Source organism: Centroberyx affinis, unplaced genomic scaffold (assembly GCF_046629955.1).
Source record: "Centroberyx affinis isolate AG114_WGS23_722 - 3 ecotype Tasmania unplaced genomic scaffold, CSIRO-AGI_Caff_v1 ptg004649l_1, whole genome shotgun sequence".
NCBI classification, from domain to species: Eukaryota; Metazoa; Chordata; class Actinopteri; order Beryciformes; family Berycidae; genus Centroberyx; species Centroberyx affinis.
Window position 1 is genome coordinate 126,353 of NW_027282248.1, and position 18,603 is coordinate 144,955.

The 18,603-nt window shown below is 43.3% G+C and overlaps 2 protein-coding genes across 3 annotated transcripts; one reads left to right on the forward strand and one right to left on the reverse strand.

Moving 5' to 3' along the window:
* The first annotated feature begins 4,239 nt into the window (after positions 1-4,239).
* LOC139665648 (protein RD3) lies at positions 4,240-6,257 on the forward strand. Its single transcript, XM_071544735.1, has 2 exons — positions 4,240-4,547; positions 5,879-6,257. The coding sequence occupies exons 1-2, from the start codon at positions 4,240-4,242 to the stop codon at positions 6,255-6,257; spliced, it is 687 nt and encodes a 228-aa protein (XP_071400836.1).
* A 223-nt stretch (positions 6,258-6,480) lies between these two features.
* stx5a (syntaxin 5A) lies at positions 6,481-13,926 on the reverse strand. 2 transcript variants are annotated; one of them, XM_071544745.1, is made up of 12 exons: positions 13,839-13,926; positions 13,128-13,352; positions 12,573-12,643; positions 12,280-12,335; positions 12,097-12,167; positions 11,828-11,944; positions 11,273-11,329; positions 11,059-11,140; positions 10,091-10,177; positions 9,838-9,941; positions 9,570-9,691; positions 6,481-9,280 (listed from the first exon to the last, which is right to left on the reverse strand). In XM_071544745.1, the coding sequence occupies exons 2-12, from the start codon at positions 13,188-13,190 to the stop codon at positions 9,121-9,123; spliced, it is 990 nt and encodes a 329-aa protein (XP_071400846.1). In that variant the 5' UTR covers positions 13,191-13,352; positions 13,839-13,926; the 3' UTR covers positions 6,481-9,120. The 2 variants fall into 2 exon arrangements, with proteins under 2 accessions (XP_071400846.1, XP_071400847.1); XM_071544746.1 differs by lacking the exon at positions 10,091-10,177 and having other exon boundaries at positions 6,482-9,280.
* Positions 13,927-18,603: the final 4,677 nt, after the last annotated feature.

Genomic DNA, 18,603 nt, shown 5'->3' on the forward strand with positions numbered 1-18,603 from the left:
GCCGCGAGTCTCGTGCAGCCTGACAAGCCAACAAGAGTCGTTGTGGCACGAGGCGGGGCGGGAGCTGGTGACGTAGCAGAGCAATGTTTGGGAAAAGGGCTCGCAGCGACTTGAACCTCTGATGACCTCTAGCGACGATACGGAGAGGCGCTCCAACCCGGAAGCGAGGGGACCGGCAGCAAGCAGGAGGAGAGGCCAACTCGAGTTTAATACATCCATGGTTCAACTGCAGGATCCTCATGAGACCCCCAGTTCTGCGAGCCAATGGGAAGAAGGCAGGAGGGTTGGAGCATGCGCAGTGATAGGGTTCCCGGATCCATAACTCTAACCCTAACCTAACCCTCATCCTGTCCTTAGCTAACCCAGGGGCCCAGGACGGAGGTCTGAGGTGCTGCGGTTGGATCCTCTTAGCACTTTCTGCCATCTCAAACTCAGCCTGACATAATTTGTTTGAGTTTCAGTGAAATGTATAATGCAATACAAGCATTGTCATGGACATGCTGCTCTGTCTCTGCTGTCAGATAACTTGATTCTGACTTGACTCATGGTTGCAAAATGGTAACAGGCCAGGACATATGTCATACATCTGCGGCTAGTTGAGTTAATAGTTGTTTTTTCCAGAAATAACAAAATATGTGACAGGGGACACGACAAAAATGTTCTATTTATTACCAGAATATAGGAAAAGTTCTGACAGTTTCAGTAGGAAGAGACAGAAAACAAATTTTTGCATCAGCATTAATGGAGAATCGTCCTTATATGGTGTCTGCCTTCTCCTCTTTCCAACAATAACTTGTTTTCCACTTACAGGTTACAAATTTACCGGCAAAACTCACACAGACATAGCAGAGATTTGTTTATAAATGTAATAATATGTTGCATTGACAAGTGTACCTGCACAGACAATTGAAAGTTTGAAATACCTGTAAACATTACAGTGCTCATTTGCCACTTCTTCATCTTTCATAAACAGGTTTTGATTGGATTTTGAACCCATGTAAAATGGATCGAACAGAGCCACAACTATTTTTTCATTATGTTTTTGGGCATTTTGCCTTTATTTTGGATAGTGTAAAGTAGTAGTAGTTTAGTATTCAAACCCAGGACGTCACAGTTACGTGTTGCGCGCCTTAGCCCACTGTACTAGCCAGACGCCACACCCAGCCTCATTCTTGATAGTGGAACAATTAGGTATTATCTACTTTTCTTCCATTAACCTCCTTCAGACTGCTAGCCAGCACCATGTTGACCAGATTCCCCAGATGGTAATCCACCAGCTGATGCTGCAGGAGTCTGCTTCCCAGCTGCAGAGAGAGAGACTACAGATGATGCACAGGAAGGAGTTTGGGACTTCAGCAGCAAGAGAGACACACTTCTGGAGTTAGAGGTTAGTCTAGAGTAGACACACACACACACACACACACTACATACTAGATCTATTGGGATACGCATAGAAAAGAAGCAGACAGTCCAGCGGAAGGGGAGGGGGATTTACCTTGCTTATCACTGAAGATACATACACCGCAAAACAAGACCTTTTCTTCAATGAAATGATTTCAACTTTTATAATTGCTGTTATTCCTACAGTCTTCTTCTGCCAAAATACACGATGGGGAATGGGAGCAGATGGGGAGTGGGAGCAATCAGAGCAACTCAATTTTAAAAATGATGAATTTTAATGACGCAAGTGCTGCTTTCTTGATTGGATGTATGCCGAAATTTGCAGTAGGACCCTTATGATTCAGAAAAGGTCTTCAGTCTTGTTCTGAGCACCAAAACGTCTATGTTAAAGAATTCAAGCTAGAAATCTCTGAAATTAGTCTGAGTATTTCTTCTTGATTGCCATTTTTCATCTTAAATTGCCTCGCTTCATTGATTCTAGCCACCAAGTTATTTTCCTAGCTGGGTGGGTGTGTTTTTTCACTGGTTGATCACATACAGTAAGAAACAACCTTTCTCCTTTAGCAACAGTGGTAATGATATAGCACCCACTAGGCAGCTGTAATTAGAGTCAGATGGCTCATTATTCCAGGTAGGCTGTGGATTTGAATGTAATCTGGGATTTGGTGGCTCAGTGCTGAGTGGTACGGAAACCCAGAAAGACAGCTACCATACATACTATACAATGTGCTAGTGGGCAGACTGTTAACACACTTATGTAATGTGGGTCCCATAATTGGTCATAACAGTCCGGTAATTATGGGTCTTTAGACGATCGGTGTCCTTAGTCACATGGTAACGGATTATTGTCTGCAAACTAGGAGATCTGTTATTTATCTGGACAGTAATGGTGGGAGCCTAAAGGTTAGAGGAGCACATTTTGTGACTGTCTAGGAAAATGTCTCTCCTCCCTCGTCAGCTACTGTGGAAGTGCCTTTGAGCAAGGCACCGGCCCCCAACTGCTCTAGACCACTCAGTGCTACACAGTGTCCAACACAACTGGATGAGACTGTAGTTGAGAAGAATGTATGGGCTGAACCCTCTCTCTGGATTTTATTATTATTTAAAATTTGTTAAAATAAAAACAAAACATAAACAAATAATTTAAATGAAATTAAATGAAATTGAATTTAAACATAAGACACATAAGTAAGACAATTCCTTAAAATCCTATTATTGCCTCTATTGCACATGTGACCCGAATTCCCTTCCAGTAAAAATCCATGCTAAAGCAGGACTCACGTGTTATAAACAGCTGAATCAATATTTGTGAATATTTGGTGAACATGACTAACACAGCTAACATCAGTGTCATCAGTGGACATTACCCTGGTGCTGCTCCAGTGACACTGGAGTTGGACACTGGGTTTTTTGGACTCATGTTTGTTTGAGCTTTGTCATCCAAATTACCCTTTTTTTCAATTCTAATGCAAACTGTTATTAATCCTTAAATATACTCACATACTGTACTAGCTTTTCAGACAGTACAGTGCAGACAGGCAGGGAAGTCAGGAGAGAGAAACGCTCTATAAACAGCACAACAATGATGAGGTTCCCACGCTATCATGCAACCCCTCACCTTCCCTCTGCGCTGGCTGCTTTTCTTATGAGAGATGCTTGGTAATCACATTGATAATCACATTGCCATCCCCCCTGCAGTGAGAGGGACGGCTATGTGACGACTGTAGCCGCAAATGCACACTCCAACCCACAAAGACACACACACACACACACACACACGCCTCACCCAGGTGTAGGCTCATGTCATGAGGTAAGCTCATCCCGTCACTCACTCGTTATTAATACAGGATTACATGTATTCTCAATCCCAAACTCACACACACATACCACACGCTCCTTGCAAAAGTACACGCACTGTCTGCCACGGACCATCAAAGGTAGCAAGGTGGTCAGGTAGTTGTGTGCGTTCAGTCCAAGTAAAAGGAGTTTTATTTCTTGTATATTACAAGCCCATGGGGGCCAACTGTCCATTTTGCTGCTAACAAAAGGCTTTTGCCAAACAAGAGGAGGATTTGTATCAGACAAGATTACCCTACAGCATTAGAAACCCAGTTTCATGAAGGTAAGATAATAAACTTCTGCCTGATTGAATATTATATAGCATTTACTGTAAGACAATAAAAGCCTATATCAGTGTCTATGGAAACACGGTTTGTATTGATCAGTGATATAGGATGATTCATTTATATGAGAGTGACTGCTTGCCATTCATTTTGCTGTTAAACTTGTTCTGAGGCTCTTTATTCCTATAGTACATACTGAAAAAGTTGTATCTGGCATACAGTCTATATTTCAGATGTTATATTATGGATTCAGTATGAATTAATTGGAGGCTTCAATTTGCCAAACCCTAAGCTATAGAAAGGTCTCTGAATCTAATATAATTTGCACCAAAACCTGCTTATATAGACTAAATGTATGGAGACATGTGGAGATGGATGACTGACAAGATGTTATTATGATTGGTCAATGTGGCGTTGGTCACTAAACTATCTTGCACAGACACACTGAGCTTAGAGGGAATATTGGACCTGAATGCTCCTCTGATGTGATGTTTATGGCTTCCAAATACATTTCTTTGGACTATTGCTCAATCTTTGCTCCTCAGTGTAATGCTGAAAACTACAAGGTCAAATTTGGACTCACTTAGGCCACTCAGTTGATGCCCAAGGCATGGATATTCTCTTGCCTTTCTCCTTCAACCTAAAAACAAATCTATCTTCTTAAACCTGTATTCGCTCTTTTTACTCCGCCACCTCTTCTGTCCTTTATTCCCAGATGTTTCCCTGGTCGGCCGTGTTCTCCCTGGAGCCCAAAGTCCCCGGCCAGCGTTCCACCGCAGAGCTGGTCACCAACACTCTGATGCTGGAGCTGGGGGCCATGGTGAAGCGCACCGAGCGCATCCGCCTGGAGAGAGCGACAGAGGGCCGCCGCCGCCGCCGCAGCTCCTCCTCCACCGCCGACTACAGCTGGCTGGCCAACAACCCCAACCCGCCGCCCTACGAGCTGACGCCCAACGACCTGCTGGAGCTGCAGGACCTCTGTGCCAAGATCCCTCCTCCACAGTGTGGCCCTGTCATCGTCAGGTGAGAGGGAGACAGGGAAACAGAGACAGAGAGAGAGACAGGTAGAGAGACAGACAGAGAGACAGAGACAAATGGGTAGAAAGAGACAGAGAGTGAGAGAGACAGACATAGAAAGACAGAAGGCACAGAGACAGAAGACGGATATAGATGACATGGAGAACACAGAAGACAGAGAGAGAAAGACAGAAACACAAAGAGAGAGACATAGATGGGCAGAAAGAGAGATATTCATTGAAATTGAGAGAGTATGAGGCACAGACTGAGAAAGAGTCTGAGATCGAGAGACAGAGACTAGCAGAAAGACACAGAGAATGACAGAAAGGGCGGGGAGACAAAGACAGAGAGACAGAAGCACAGAGTATGAGAGACAGACAGACAGACAGAGACAGACAGAGACAGACTGGCAGAAAGAGAGACAGTGACAGACAGAGTCAGGATGAACGAGACAAATAGAGAGACAAAGGATGGAATTATTTTTCTGAAATGTTGGTTAATTGATGATTAATCTCTTGTTACATGCTTTGGCAATATTGTTTGTTTATGAACTGTCATGCCAATAAAGCACCTTGAATTGAATTGAATTGAATTATAATAATAATAATAATAATCTTTATTTGTAGAGCACCTTTCTTAACAAGGTTACAAGGTGCTTGTACAAGTAAAAATAAAATAAAATACAGATAAAATGAAGTTAAAAACATTAAAACAACATAATGCAAATACACAAAGACAGAGTACAAGTATAAGAGACAGACAGGAAAAGATAGACAGAGAGAGCATGAGAGACAGGCAAGAAGAGATTGAGAGAGAGAGAGAGAGAGACAGAGAGAGAGAGGCTAGGCCGTCTAGGCTCTAGCCCCTCGGTTCTAATCCCTTGTGTAACGCCCTTAGCTTTCAAGGCCACATGCATAAAGCATCTCAGAATAAGAATGCTGAACTAAGTCCAGCTTGCATCGTAAGTTATGGTAAGGTTGATATACCCATGTAACCTGACCAGGGATCCTAGATCAGTTCCCATAGACCTGTTGGACCCTGCTCACAAGTTGTTCCCATCCATCCAGTTCCTATCCATCCCAGATGTCAAGGGTCATCACTGTGGCTCTCCAGTAGCAGCAGTAACTCATGGTCGACTTTTAGCTTCTATAGACTTGCTTTTATGTAATGGTGCTTCTCTTCCCACTCTGGTTCCACTATATTGGTTTGCTGGTTTTACCTCACCCCCCTTCCCTTCACCCTTTACTCTAACCAGGGCATCTGCCTCTGTCCTCTCCTTTGCTTGTGTGACCTCGTTTCAAGCTGTTCTTGTGACAAAGCGACCCGTCCCGCTGCAGGTTCAGGAAGCTGGTGACGCAGATGGAGCCCGAGGTGCACGAGGTGCCGCGGCTGTTCCGCACGGTGCTGCGCGACTGCGTGGAGGAGCTGAACGGCGGCGATGAGGTGCCGCAGACCGCCGTCTACGAGAAGCAGCAGCGCAGCAAGAGCCTCTCCTTCGTCACCTTCCGCTCCAAGTTCCGCACGGGGCCCTTCTTCAAGGGCAGCGCCATGGGGGGCTCCCGGGGGAACCTGCAGCAGCAGGTGGATTGGTCCGACGACGATGACGACGACGACGGAGAGGGGGACGAGGAGGCGGCCATCAAGGCCCGGGCGAGGAGGGGGAGGAGCAAGAGCATGCCGGAGATCACCCCCATGGAGCAGAGCGCCCACGGATGAGGGAGGCGGGGGGGTTGGAGGGAGGGATGGAGGGATGAGGGAGGCAGGGGGAGAGCGGAGGGATGAGGTGAGGAAGAGGGGAGGGCAGGAGGGAGGCAAGGAGCGCCTGTTGAAGGAGGGAGTTGTGGCTGGGGGGTGGAAATGAAAGAGTTACCAAGGGGAGTAAGGAAGGGAGGGAAAGCAAAAACAACAGTAAAGGAGGTCAGCGTAAGTATAGGGAGGAGAGAAAAGAGGGAAAGTTGAGGAGGGAGGGAAGAAAACATAGGGATAGACTAGATTTGAGTTCTCTTTCTTCCTCCTTTCGGTCTCTTTCAGAGGGAAGAAAAGTCTCTGACGCGAGAGAGAGAGAGAGAGAGAGAGAGAGAGAGGGCTTAGAAGGATTTGTTCACTTTCAAGAAACCCATTGATGATGAACTGGAGGTCGTTTTAGTCTGTTACGAAAACACTTCATATGGTGTTTTTGTTGTGAGATAGCTGAAGCAGAAGCTAATGGCTACAACTTCTAAAGTTAGAAAAGTCATATGTCATTCTCTATAGCAGATTATATTTTGAAGTAGTTTGGAATGAGCTGCATGTGATTTTTCAGAGTAATGAGTTTAGCCTCGTTGACCTCGTTTAGCATCCTCACTTGCTTCAGATATCTCAATAACCAAAACACTGATGCAAGCGCAGTTTGAACGGACTGGAAAGACTAACGGTTCATGATAAATCAGATACACTTCCCAAAAAACCTGAACTGTCCCTTTAAAAAAAAGTGTTATGCAACAGATGGGACAGCTGTCTTCTGCAGTAGATGGGGGAAGTTCAGCTCAGGCCACTTGTATATTCAGCACATTACCACTCAAACCTCACAGCAGTCACTGTCTGGCTCCGGATCACCAGAAACTTAGTGGATGCTCTCATAGAATACACGCATACCCTTGCTAGCAGAAAACAGCTAGAATCATCTGTCATGTTCTTTTTTTATTGTGAATATTATGGATTTGGGAAAAAATACAATGTTCTTATTACTGCTATGTGATTAAAACATTGCTTTTTTCACAAAGATGTTTGACTGATCAATTTTGGTAACAATATAGATAAGGGTTGTGGTTACATATGAGGTTAAGTGTGACTCTTGGACTTTGGCTCAGTGGTGTGATGCATTTCAAGTCTTTACATTTCTAAACAAAAGGAGTGAAAGATACAGGATCGTGGATTTGATCACATGACCTGGCCACTTTGCTATGACTTTAAAAGCAAACTGTTGTCCAATCAGAGTTCCCAGATAATGCTGTTGATCTGGACCATGATAAATGAAGAGGAGAAAAAAGGAAGAACAAATCCCATGTGTCTGTGTAGTCTGTATGATGGATAATAATACAATGCAGCACAGCCCAGATTAGTGCAAGGCCGTTGACTAGCTTCGCAGAAACGGCCCAGCATGGCTAATTATAACACTGCTGACTAATCCTCTTATCCCAAGAAAATCCCAGCCATGAATGCCAGCACCCTATTATTCTTTTATTAATATGCACTTTCTTGTCAATACATCATCGTCACTATTTGCACTTTATACACTGAAGTCAAGGCATTTGGCTAAAAAAGGACAGGGAAAAAATAGGAAGAATGTTTTCCTTCTTAAAAAGCTGTGGTCATTTAAATAACATCCTGTACATTAGATAGATTGGTAAAGAGGAGAGGGGAAGAAACTAAAGCAGTGACACCCAACCAGACACTTCCAGGGAATCTGGTTAAGTCACTTCATTAGTGGGCCTTCAGGACCAGCATAACCCCTTCATAAGCACTGATGTCAATCCCAGATCCTTTCCAGATACTCGTATCATTTGCTTGAGCCTCCCTGCGGCATTGAATGGGTGAGGTTTACACCTTTGCAGCCATTCAACTGGCCTCATTTCCGCGAAGCTCAAACGATTACAGAGTGTGAAACTGAAAGGATTTGAAATGCAGACTCAGACAGCTCCACATGGAGCGATCACAGTCGCCAGGCCAAATAGCTTCATGTCAAACAGAGTTGTTACACAACTTATCATAAACCATTCTTACAGATCATTCTGATCTAAACCACACTGATGTTCGTGACTGGGTTATACCAGGAAAGTCCCCCTTCAGTTGACTGTAATGCCATCTGGTGCCCCGTGCCTTCATGACGCGGAGGGGCTGGACCACAGAAAGTGTCTTCGCATTGTGTCACAGTTCTGTAAGAGTACCCATTTGGCAAATAAACCTCGAAAAGCAAAAAAGAAGATAACTGAATTAAAAAAAAATTCACGTCATAATTGAATGACGGTGGGTGAGGAATCGCTGATAAGCAGGAGGTACAGTCCCACTCTTCGATAAAAAGAGTAACTCAAGATGAACTAAGAAAGATTTAAGAACAAACTCCAGTTCTGTTGTTCCGTCTTCTTTGCAACAACCAATGGATGACATGAGGAAAGGGCAGGGGGAACAAAAAGAACCAAAAAAAAAAAACTAGTTTGCAGAATCAAACCATTAAATAATAGCCATTTTTGATTAAATGTTTATGATTAATTGGTCTAAAGGAACACTACAGAGAAGTGTTGGGATTTTTGATACTTTATCCTTTTCATTTGGACAGAGTTCGACAACATTATTCTCTAGTAGTAGAGAACAGCTTTGTCGAATTGAGATCAATAGAGTCCCTTTCTATGGCTTGGGAATAACAGACAACCCTACATGTATTCATCTGCGTGGATCCCGAGCCTCCGACAAACCGTCACTTTGACAGAGAAGCCTGTCCTTCAAATCGGTCGTTTGGACAACGCTTCATTTTAGTCCAGCTCAAACTCCCCCCCCCTCGTTCCATGTGCTTTTCCCCTCCGCTCGGCCGCTCCTCTTTGCTTTAGGCAAAGAAGACGACGAAGACGATGAAGAAGATGATGAGGACGAGGAAGATCTTGATCATCAGCCAGCGGTTGGAGGAGACCGACTGGAAGTATTTGAGGATCTCTGTGTGGGCCGCCTCCACGTTCAGCTGGGTGTCCTCCACGTTGGCATCGATCCTGCGGGAGGGACACAGCAAGCAGTGCGTTCAATGAAGTGGGGCCGTTTTGGATGTAAGTTATCTATTACATCTCATCCATTTTCTTTCAAATGAATCAGTTCAGCAGGGGAATTTACTCTCAAATGGAAGTGGAATTTCATGTGAATTAACCCTGACCCCCAAATTCTGCATGAAACTCCACATGATAAAATATTCCTCCCTTCAAACACTAGTGATCCCATCATTCCCTCAGCCTCTGGGTGATCTCTCTTTACTTGACCCTCCCTCCATCTCCTTCTCCATCTCACCTTTGGATGGTCTCCTCTTGCTCCTTGACCATGTGTGCCAGCTGCTGGAATATAGAGCCCAGTTCCACGATGGTGCTCTCGATGTTCTGCATGGTGTCTGCGCGGCTCTGGATGTACGAGTCCTGTAACGGCACGGCCAGGAAGATTTAAAAAAGGGTTATGTCACGGCACAATAATGTGCAGTTTACTTGTTTCACATCTGGTCACCATTCCCAAAGGATGAATAATCCCCTCATCTCACTTAGACAGACATAAGCAAACAGTCTACCTGCTCGTCAATAAGCTGGAGCTGCAAGGGGTTGGCTTGGGAGTCCATGTCGATGGCCACGTCCCCCATACTCCTGGACTCGTCCTGCATCAAGACTGAGCTCTCTGGAGGAGGAGAACAGACAAACAAACAAACATGTGCAACAAGATCAGGTAGAAATCCTCAATGGTAGAGGGGAAAAGCAGAAAGAACAGCGGGCATACACAGTAGCTAGTTATACCCGCTGGGAGAGTCAAACATTCCAGGGAAATACCTTTCAAATTTGAGGTTGTATAGCCCTGGTACTCATTGCGCGGCTCGCGAGCTGCATGCGGCTCCTGGGCCCCTTTTTTGCGGCTCCCTAAAATATTTTTTAATTTTTGCATTATAGACGACCAAATACAGTAAGAATCAATCACATGGATTTCGAGCAAGTCCCTATTTATGGCAACAGCTGATCATTTGAAAAGTATAGGCCTGCATAGGAAGCGTATCAGCTCCCTGAGCTCATAAAGTTACAGGGTCTCTGGTAATTAGCCTTCCTGATGCGTGCGTTTAGCAAAAATCTCATTTGAGCGGGAGCCAGAGTTGTCGAATATTGCCTCATAAAGCCAAAACAACGAACCAGTAAGGGTGTGTTCACACTATTACACTTTTTCAAACTGTCAGCAGCATTTTCATAGTAAAGAACATGGGGAGCAGTGAACTTTTTGGAAAAAACACTGTGCCTGGCTTCTTTTAGGCAGAGTGGAGCTCTTCCTAAAACTGAGAAAGGTTCAACTTTTCAGAGGAGCGTACATGAAGAAAAGGTTTCATGCTATGTGGCAGTTGATAGTTTACTACAACAACAACCAGAATGAAAACAGAAAGTAGCGGTGGAAACGTTGGTACTAGTTGTGACTCTGATGGGAGCATATTGTCTGTGTTGTAGGAGTTTCTGGTAAGTTTGTCAGAGTTGTACATAAGTATTGCTTGCCAATAATGTCAACTACTGCATCTAGTCATTACAGAATCTAAGTACGCGCTGCACAACCTGCTTTGCTTAATCAGGACAAAATGCAGCTGAGGTAGTGCTTTTACTACAAAAAAAAAAGCAGAATAGTGTGAACACGCCCTTAGGAAGCTACAACAGCATGCTGCGTTTACCTGTTGGTACCACAATGCAGATGATATTACTGCGAGACCCTTGTGAAAATCATAGTGAGTGGCTACAAGCGGGAAGCTGGGTGTAAATGGACTTACTGAAGTTGTTGGCCATGAGAGGAGAGGAGGAGACCGGAGGCTGGGAGAACTGCTCTCTCCTGCTGCGCTGCTGCTTCAGGTTCTACAGGCACACACACAAACCACGGTAAACACGACTGTCAATCAACCTCTTCCCAATCCAAAATCCTGTTCTTCCATGTTCTGTCTTCAGTAGGTAGGAATGAATAATGGCGGTAAAACAAACACATCTTACCTCTGTTCTGACTTCCAGGACTGACTTGAAGTCATTGGACATTGAAGCCAGTTTGGACTGTGAACAACAAAAGATTCAGCCAAGTGAAACCAAATTCAACTTAATTCAATTGTATACACTTGTTGCAGTGCATTGTTGTGTAATCAGAGTTTCTATACACCTTTCCTAATTAAATTCCAAAAATTTCAAATGACATATAGCACAATTTCCATGACCAGTATTTGTTAGTATTCTGTTAAAATGTTGAATGTTTTCTTAGACAAACGATTGTATGTACAAGGTCTTGTTTCGGCTTACAAGAACCTTCACTTGGGACTAATGTAACAAGAAAATGTGTTATTTAGCTTCTTCCATGACTCTGTTGCGAGTCAAGAGAATATTGATATCAATACGTTAACAATAAAGAATGTTATTAAGCAAAACTGTTAGTCTGGTCTTATTTAGGTCTTATTTAGGTTTTAACAACAATTAAGATGGATTGAAGACAAAAAATTACCATATGTGCCTTGTGTTAAACGCAGTGCATGTATATGTACTAGACCATATTAACTGTACCTGTAATGAGACCACAATGGTGTTGGAGTGGGTTTGGATATGTCGGCCACCCGGAGCCCCGCGGGACCTCACCAAGTCCTGCAGCTGGGCTATCTGTTTGTTTAGACTGTTGATGTCCTGCACACACACACACACACACACACAGATATGAAACACAGGGTACATAGTTTTAAGATTCAGTATATTTGCTGACTGGAGATAGTGGCTCTATCCATAAACATATATATTTGTAAAGAGCAAATTTCATGAGATATCAAAAATCATCTCACTTGTTTAATGATGTACGTTAGCTCCTCAATCTCCACTGCCTTGTCGTCGAATAGGGATTTTCTTTTCGCCACTGAAACATCAAAACAACAGTATGCAGTATCAGCACACTGGACACTCTCACACACAGACACCAAGATTTTTAAAACACTTCCACTCTGAAACTACTGTCAAGGGTCACTTACAAATGGTGAGCTTCTCCAGTTTGGCAAACGTATTGCTCAAGTCTTTCCCAATTCTCCTGCAAGAGAACAACATTTTTTAGCGTTCTGTGGCACACATATCATAAAAATTAGCCATGTTAATACAGGTGCAACAAGTGTGTGGTTCACATGCAATGAAGAAACACAAACAAGGGATTATACTGTGGGAATACAAATAATGTAACTCCCAAAATCAACAAAAAAAAAGAACAAGCAAGTGTGTAAATATTTGTGAGTTGTTGAGATAAGTGAGAAAACTGGCTCCATCAACTCACTTGGCCATAACTGTGAAGTCGCTGCGCTGCTTGAGGGCGCTGAGCGCTGGTTTACTGGGCTGGACTCCATTCTGCCATGGAAGACAAAGCAGAGAGGGTGGCAGCGTGAGAATTAAAGACAAATATAAAAAATAAGTGATTGAGACGAGGTAGAAACCAAAATGTAAAAATGGTGTTTCTAAACATTCAATTAGCAGTGGTGGGCCATCACAGTAAGACAAGATTCATAAAAACATTCCCTAGCTCAACTTTACCCAAAATGTTCAGACAAGTATAGGTCAAATAATTTAGGCGCAGCAGAACCAAAACTGAACAGAACAAAACAAAACAGGAACAGGGAACCAAAACCAAAAGTGACAGACAGTCGTCACTGCTACAAAGATTTACAGTGAAAACACCGAGTAGCTTATTTGGTAAAGTCATTTTTCACATGAATATTTACAGTCCTGGTGTAGTCAGTCGTCTCTTAAGTCTTTGCTCTTTATCAGAGGTGAATATCTACATTTTGTTTAGGGCATATCATACAAGCCACAGAGGCCTACTATCCATACATACCTGTCTGCCCTGAAGAGATTTACAGGCCGACTGGAACTCGAGGGTCCGGTCACGGCACGTCATCCTGCCGCCGGTAAGGGTCACGAGCCCGCAGCAGAAAACCACCTGGGTCGATGCGGGTCCTTCTCTCCTCGGTCAGATGGACAGATAGCAAGACCTCCCGCGGTGTGGACAGCTCTCACATCCAAGGTGGCGACTCGTCCGTGAACATGTTTACATACATTTCTGCGGTAACGTAAAAGAGACGCGTTCAACATTTTGGCTCGTGAGGTTATTAATTTATTGACTGTTAGACGGACTTGTTACACCAAAGAGCCATAACAAAATGCGATGTAAGTAGTAGCAAGCCGGCCGGTTACAGCTCGCTAATACCGACAACAACGGTTAAGCCAACAAAACTGAAACCAAAACAACACGAAAATGAATAGCTACACAGCCCAATTAACAAATATAGCTACTGTCGGGTTAAAAATAAACAGCATTAGCTAACGTATATCGTAAGTGTGAGACCGTTCTGTGTGTGCAGGCCGCCCATCACGACGCTCAGCTGATTCTGGCCTCTGGATCACCACAAGCTAGCTACAGAAAGCTAACCCAGCTTTCATCTGGTCTCGACAATTTACCTCCGTAAACTTCGACCAAAACTAACCCCCCTGCATTTGGACATGTATAGCCATGCTTATCGGGTAAAATCGAACGACTCCAGCTTACCTGAATCGATATTACACAATATTTCATGAGCCCTCGATGGTTCTAGTAAAAACTAGCCAACCTAGGAGTTAAAGTTCCGATCCGGGTCATTTCCGGCAATTGACGTCATTGCCACGTCTACCTACCGTGGCTGAAAGTCCCTGTTGGTGTCAGGTACTGCCGCCAGAGGGCGCCACGTCCCTTGTGTATGATAAAAGTCATTGGTACGTCCTATATCCTTTTACTGCAGGTTCTTTCCTCTCCTCACTCACTGCCACGCAGCTCCTAAATGGGACATCTTCTGTCCTTCAGCATCATAGATGAGAGGTGAACTGATGATGAACTTTTACCAATAGATGTCTCGCAAAGGAACTGTGATAGTCAGTATATAATAACATTTAAATTAACTACTACTACCACTACTACTACTAATAATAATAATATTAAACAGATTTACCATTGTCATCTACTAAAATGACAGCAATACCACTGTTGCGTTCTAAAAAAAAACCCAAAACAAAACACACCAGTGAACCAAAAATACACTAATGCAGATTTATTCATTGTATTTTTAAATGAGGGTCTGCCCGAAAGTTATTATAATGCTTTGAACTATGATACCTAATATTAAGATAAAAATACAACTAACTGAAAATAAAAGAATGTATTACACACTATGTAATGCCCTTTATTGATATTATATTGATATATTGCATTAATCCTGTCAAATAATTAGTTAAAACTCATATTAACAAAACAGAGTTTGAAAATGGCTATCCAATCAACATATTTGATTCACTTTTAAGGCAAACATGCTGTCAACAGTTGCATCATGTGTGGGAAAATCATTTGAGCACTCAACAAATAAAACATTGTATATTTGCATAAATTATATGCATGTTTAAAATCTGAGAAGCATGCCATTTGATCGCACTATGCTGAACATTCATGTAATTTACTTCCCTTGGGTGATTTAATTTAACATTTTCCACAACAGGAGACTGATTTGGAGCATGTTCAGGAGCCTCATGGTGGCACAAACATCAGTTTCAGGCTCTCAGAGGAAAGGAGGGAGTAGAGGGAAGTGAATTTCCCCACTTTTGGAGGAAGTCGCAAGTTATTCAGTTCACCTTATCATCCCGATCGTGTCATGCTGAAAAAAAGGAGGGGAAATTACCTTTAAGTTCAGAGAACACACCTGATCATTGAGAGACAGAGAGGGAGAGGGAGAGAGAAGGTGATTGGCTGCTACTCCAGATGAGTCGGCCTGCAGGTATGGTATGGTATGGAGAGAGAGAGAGAGAGAGACAGAGAGAGGGAGAGATAACATCCAGGAGGCACTCTGATCTCCTGCTGCTCCTACTGGTACCCACATCCTCAGTCTGACATGAGCCAGCACGCCCAGACCACAACTATGCCCTCACCTATCTGCCTCCCAGACACACACACACACACACACACACACACACATACACACACACACACACACACCCCTCACCTCTCATCTGTCCCCTCACTTTTCCAAATACATCCCCTCCTCCCATAATGCAGCCTCTATGGAATTATTACTGCTGGAGGATTCAGTCTGTTATGCTGAACAAAATGATGCTTAATAGAATAGAATAGAATAGAATAGAATAGAATAAAATAGAATAGAATAGATCTTTTTAGCCCCAAGTAGAATTTATCTTCCACATAAAGAGGCCAAATGTGTGACTTGTTGACTTTGCAGATACAGTTTCTCATGTAAATCTTTCATCGAGGGTCGTGGTGTCCTTCGCCGGACTGAGACAGACGAGGGATCCATGTTTCGGTTGGAGATAACGCCGCTTGTTTGCTTTTGTAAAAAAAAATAAAAAAATTGCTCTTTAGAATCACAAGGGAAAGTCACAACACTCACTTTCCTGTCAGTTTGACAGAGACTAGCCACAGTCAACACACATGAACACACTTTACACAGCAGATACTGTACTGAATCTCTCTCTGTCTGTCTCTCTTGCACACACACACACACACACACAGATACCATCTAACAACACACGTTCGCGGGCCAGATAGCGTCCAGTACCTGCTCCAACACAGCTGCTGCTACAAAAACGCAAGGGAGGAAAACACGGCTAGAGTATTTTTTTTTCTTTTTTTTTTTATCACTGGCAAAACACAACTCCACACACCAGAGAGAGCAAGGTGGAAAAATACAGGAAGCCCTGGTTCACTGATAGAAGTGCAGAGAATGAGAGAGAGAGAGAGAGAGAGAGAGAGAGGATGATGAACAAGCTACCAGTCGAACATACAGTCAGAAAGATAGAAACAAGTCAAATTCATATATGTATTCGTATATGGACAGACAGAGAAATAGCCAAAATAAAAGAGTCTTGTCAAGGTGTAAGTAGTTCTGTCTTCCCAGTACTTCTAATGAGCGCCGGGCTTTTGGAAACACATTTAGCATGGAAAGGCATCCTTTCTGTATCCTGATGCATGACTCATTCTCTCATTCTCTCTCTCTCTCTTTCTTTCTCTCTTTTTCTCTCTCCATCTCCATCCCTGGCACCCCCTCCTCTCCGTCTCCCTAATCTTGCAGCTATATTTAGTACTGGCAGAATGCCCTTCCAGACAGATAGGTTGGCAGCAGCCTTCAGCTCCTCTCTTCTCCTCTCCCCTTCTCCTCTCCTCTCCTCTCCTGTCCTCTCCTCTCCTCTTCTCCTCTCCTCTCCCTCTCTTCTCCTTCTCCTCTCCCTCTCCTCGCTTTTTTGTCTCATTCTTGGGATACAGAGCTTCATCATTCTCACACAGTAAGGAGTAGCAACGGGTGTGAAGAAACAGAATTATTTAAATAATTGCTAATACACAAATGCCATCACTATGTATAAATCATAATGTCACACACATATAATATTATAACCACTAGCTGTGATACACCAGGCCTTCATTATCAGTCTAAAGTCTGTGCTGTGATGTGAAAAGGTATTACTGTAAGGGGACATTTATAAAAACTGCACATCGTACTGCTGGCAGTGTAAATTTCATCATCATCAGCATCATCAGCATCATCATCATCATCAGCATCATCATCAGCATCATCAGCATCATCAGCATCATCATCAGCATCATCAGCATCATCACCAGACTCCAACTACCCACCTGGAATGATAAAAAGCACAACGCTCAGCAAATACCAATACAGACAGGTATGTACACTGACAATTTTCTCTCTCTCCCAGTCTCTCTTTGTCTCTCTTTCACACACACACACACACATACACACACACACACACACACACACACACCCGGGCCGGCTGCACACTCCGTACTGGACGAGCTCTTGACTCAGCAGAACAGACGAGAGGAGGAGAGGAGACAATATTGTGTCTCATAACATCACGTCAGTTGCACACGCACTCGCTCTGTCCCCAACTCCCAGGGTGGCACTCTAATCAAAACGCCTGTTTACCTTTCATTACCGTCAAATGAGAGATTAAAAAAACAGGGGGGGGGGGGTGGAGAAGAGGGAAAGGAGGATGAAATCAAACCGGAGAGAAAAGGGTGCAAAGTATCTGAGAAGAGATAAATGAGAGGTTTATACGAAAAATAAGACATTTCCTTTAATAACATCTGTAACATCACGGTTGTGTCCTGGTATGATTCTCAATATCTTTGACGGTGCAATATACACGTCCTGGTATGATTCTCAATATCTTTGACGGTGCAATATACACGTTCATGTGGACAATGACTCGATTAATTGGCATTTATATATACTAATATAACATAAGACTGCATTGTTTTACACATACATCATATAGGGCACAAATGGTGTAGCAGCAAAAAAAAAAGAGTGTAGTCCTTCTCTTTATACACAGGCTACAGTAGTACAAGGTGTTTGCAGAGAGGAGATTTGTTGCAGAGTACAGCTGGAATGAAGTTACAAATACATTTCTAACGTATGTACTACGTCATACACAAGATCATGGCTGGATATTAGAGATTATAAAAGGTTATGTACTTTAGTAAGGGGGTCTCTATCCGCTACTAAGACACTGGAGGCTAGAATAGGGCTACTGTGCAGATATAAAGCACATTGATATTAGATACTGACACAGGATAAGGACATTTGAATATTGATATGTCCAAAGCCATATATCTCAAAGAGTTGTGACTTTGAAATCACCGGAGGGCCCAAAGGCTACCAATGCATTATAATTTTGTTTCAGGAATTAACAACAGGATCCCCCACAGGCTCAAAAAGGTTCCCGATCTCTCATGGTCACAACTCTTTCAGATGGAATGTTTTTGATGCTTCATACAAGTCTGACTGAGCTTTGCAATCTGAGTTCATTTACTCTCTTGAGTCTGAGTTTCTCCTTTGGACCAGTATGTGTGCTTTGCAATCTCACACACAGTGCAATCTGTACTGACGTTCAGGGACCGTGGTTTCCCAAAACATTCTCAGCCGAAACACTTCTTCGCTTGTTCACACAATTATGTAGGCCTATATATTGGTTGGTTTATTTATAAATGTGAATACAGACCATCGTTTGCATGAGGAGAACAAGAGGAACTAAAAACCCAAGAACCTTAATCATTAGAGTCTAAGGCTACAACAGCTTTGGGAAACCAGCCCCTGTTCCAGACTAACACACAGTGTCCGGTCTGTACTCAGTTTGCCTCCAATCCAAAATCTGTCCCAATGGCATGTACACACTTCAGAAAAGTCCTATAGGTTCCTCTAACCAGCGCAAAACTCAGCTAGAAGAGTCAAGTCTCCACACCGGAGACTGTGCTTATT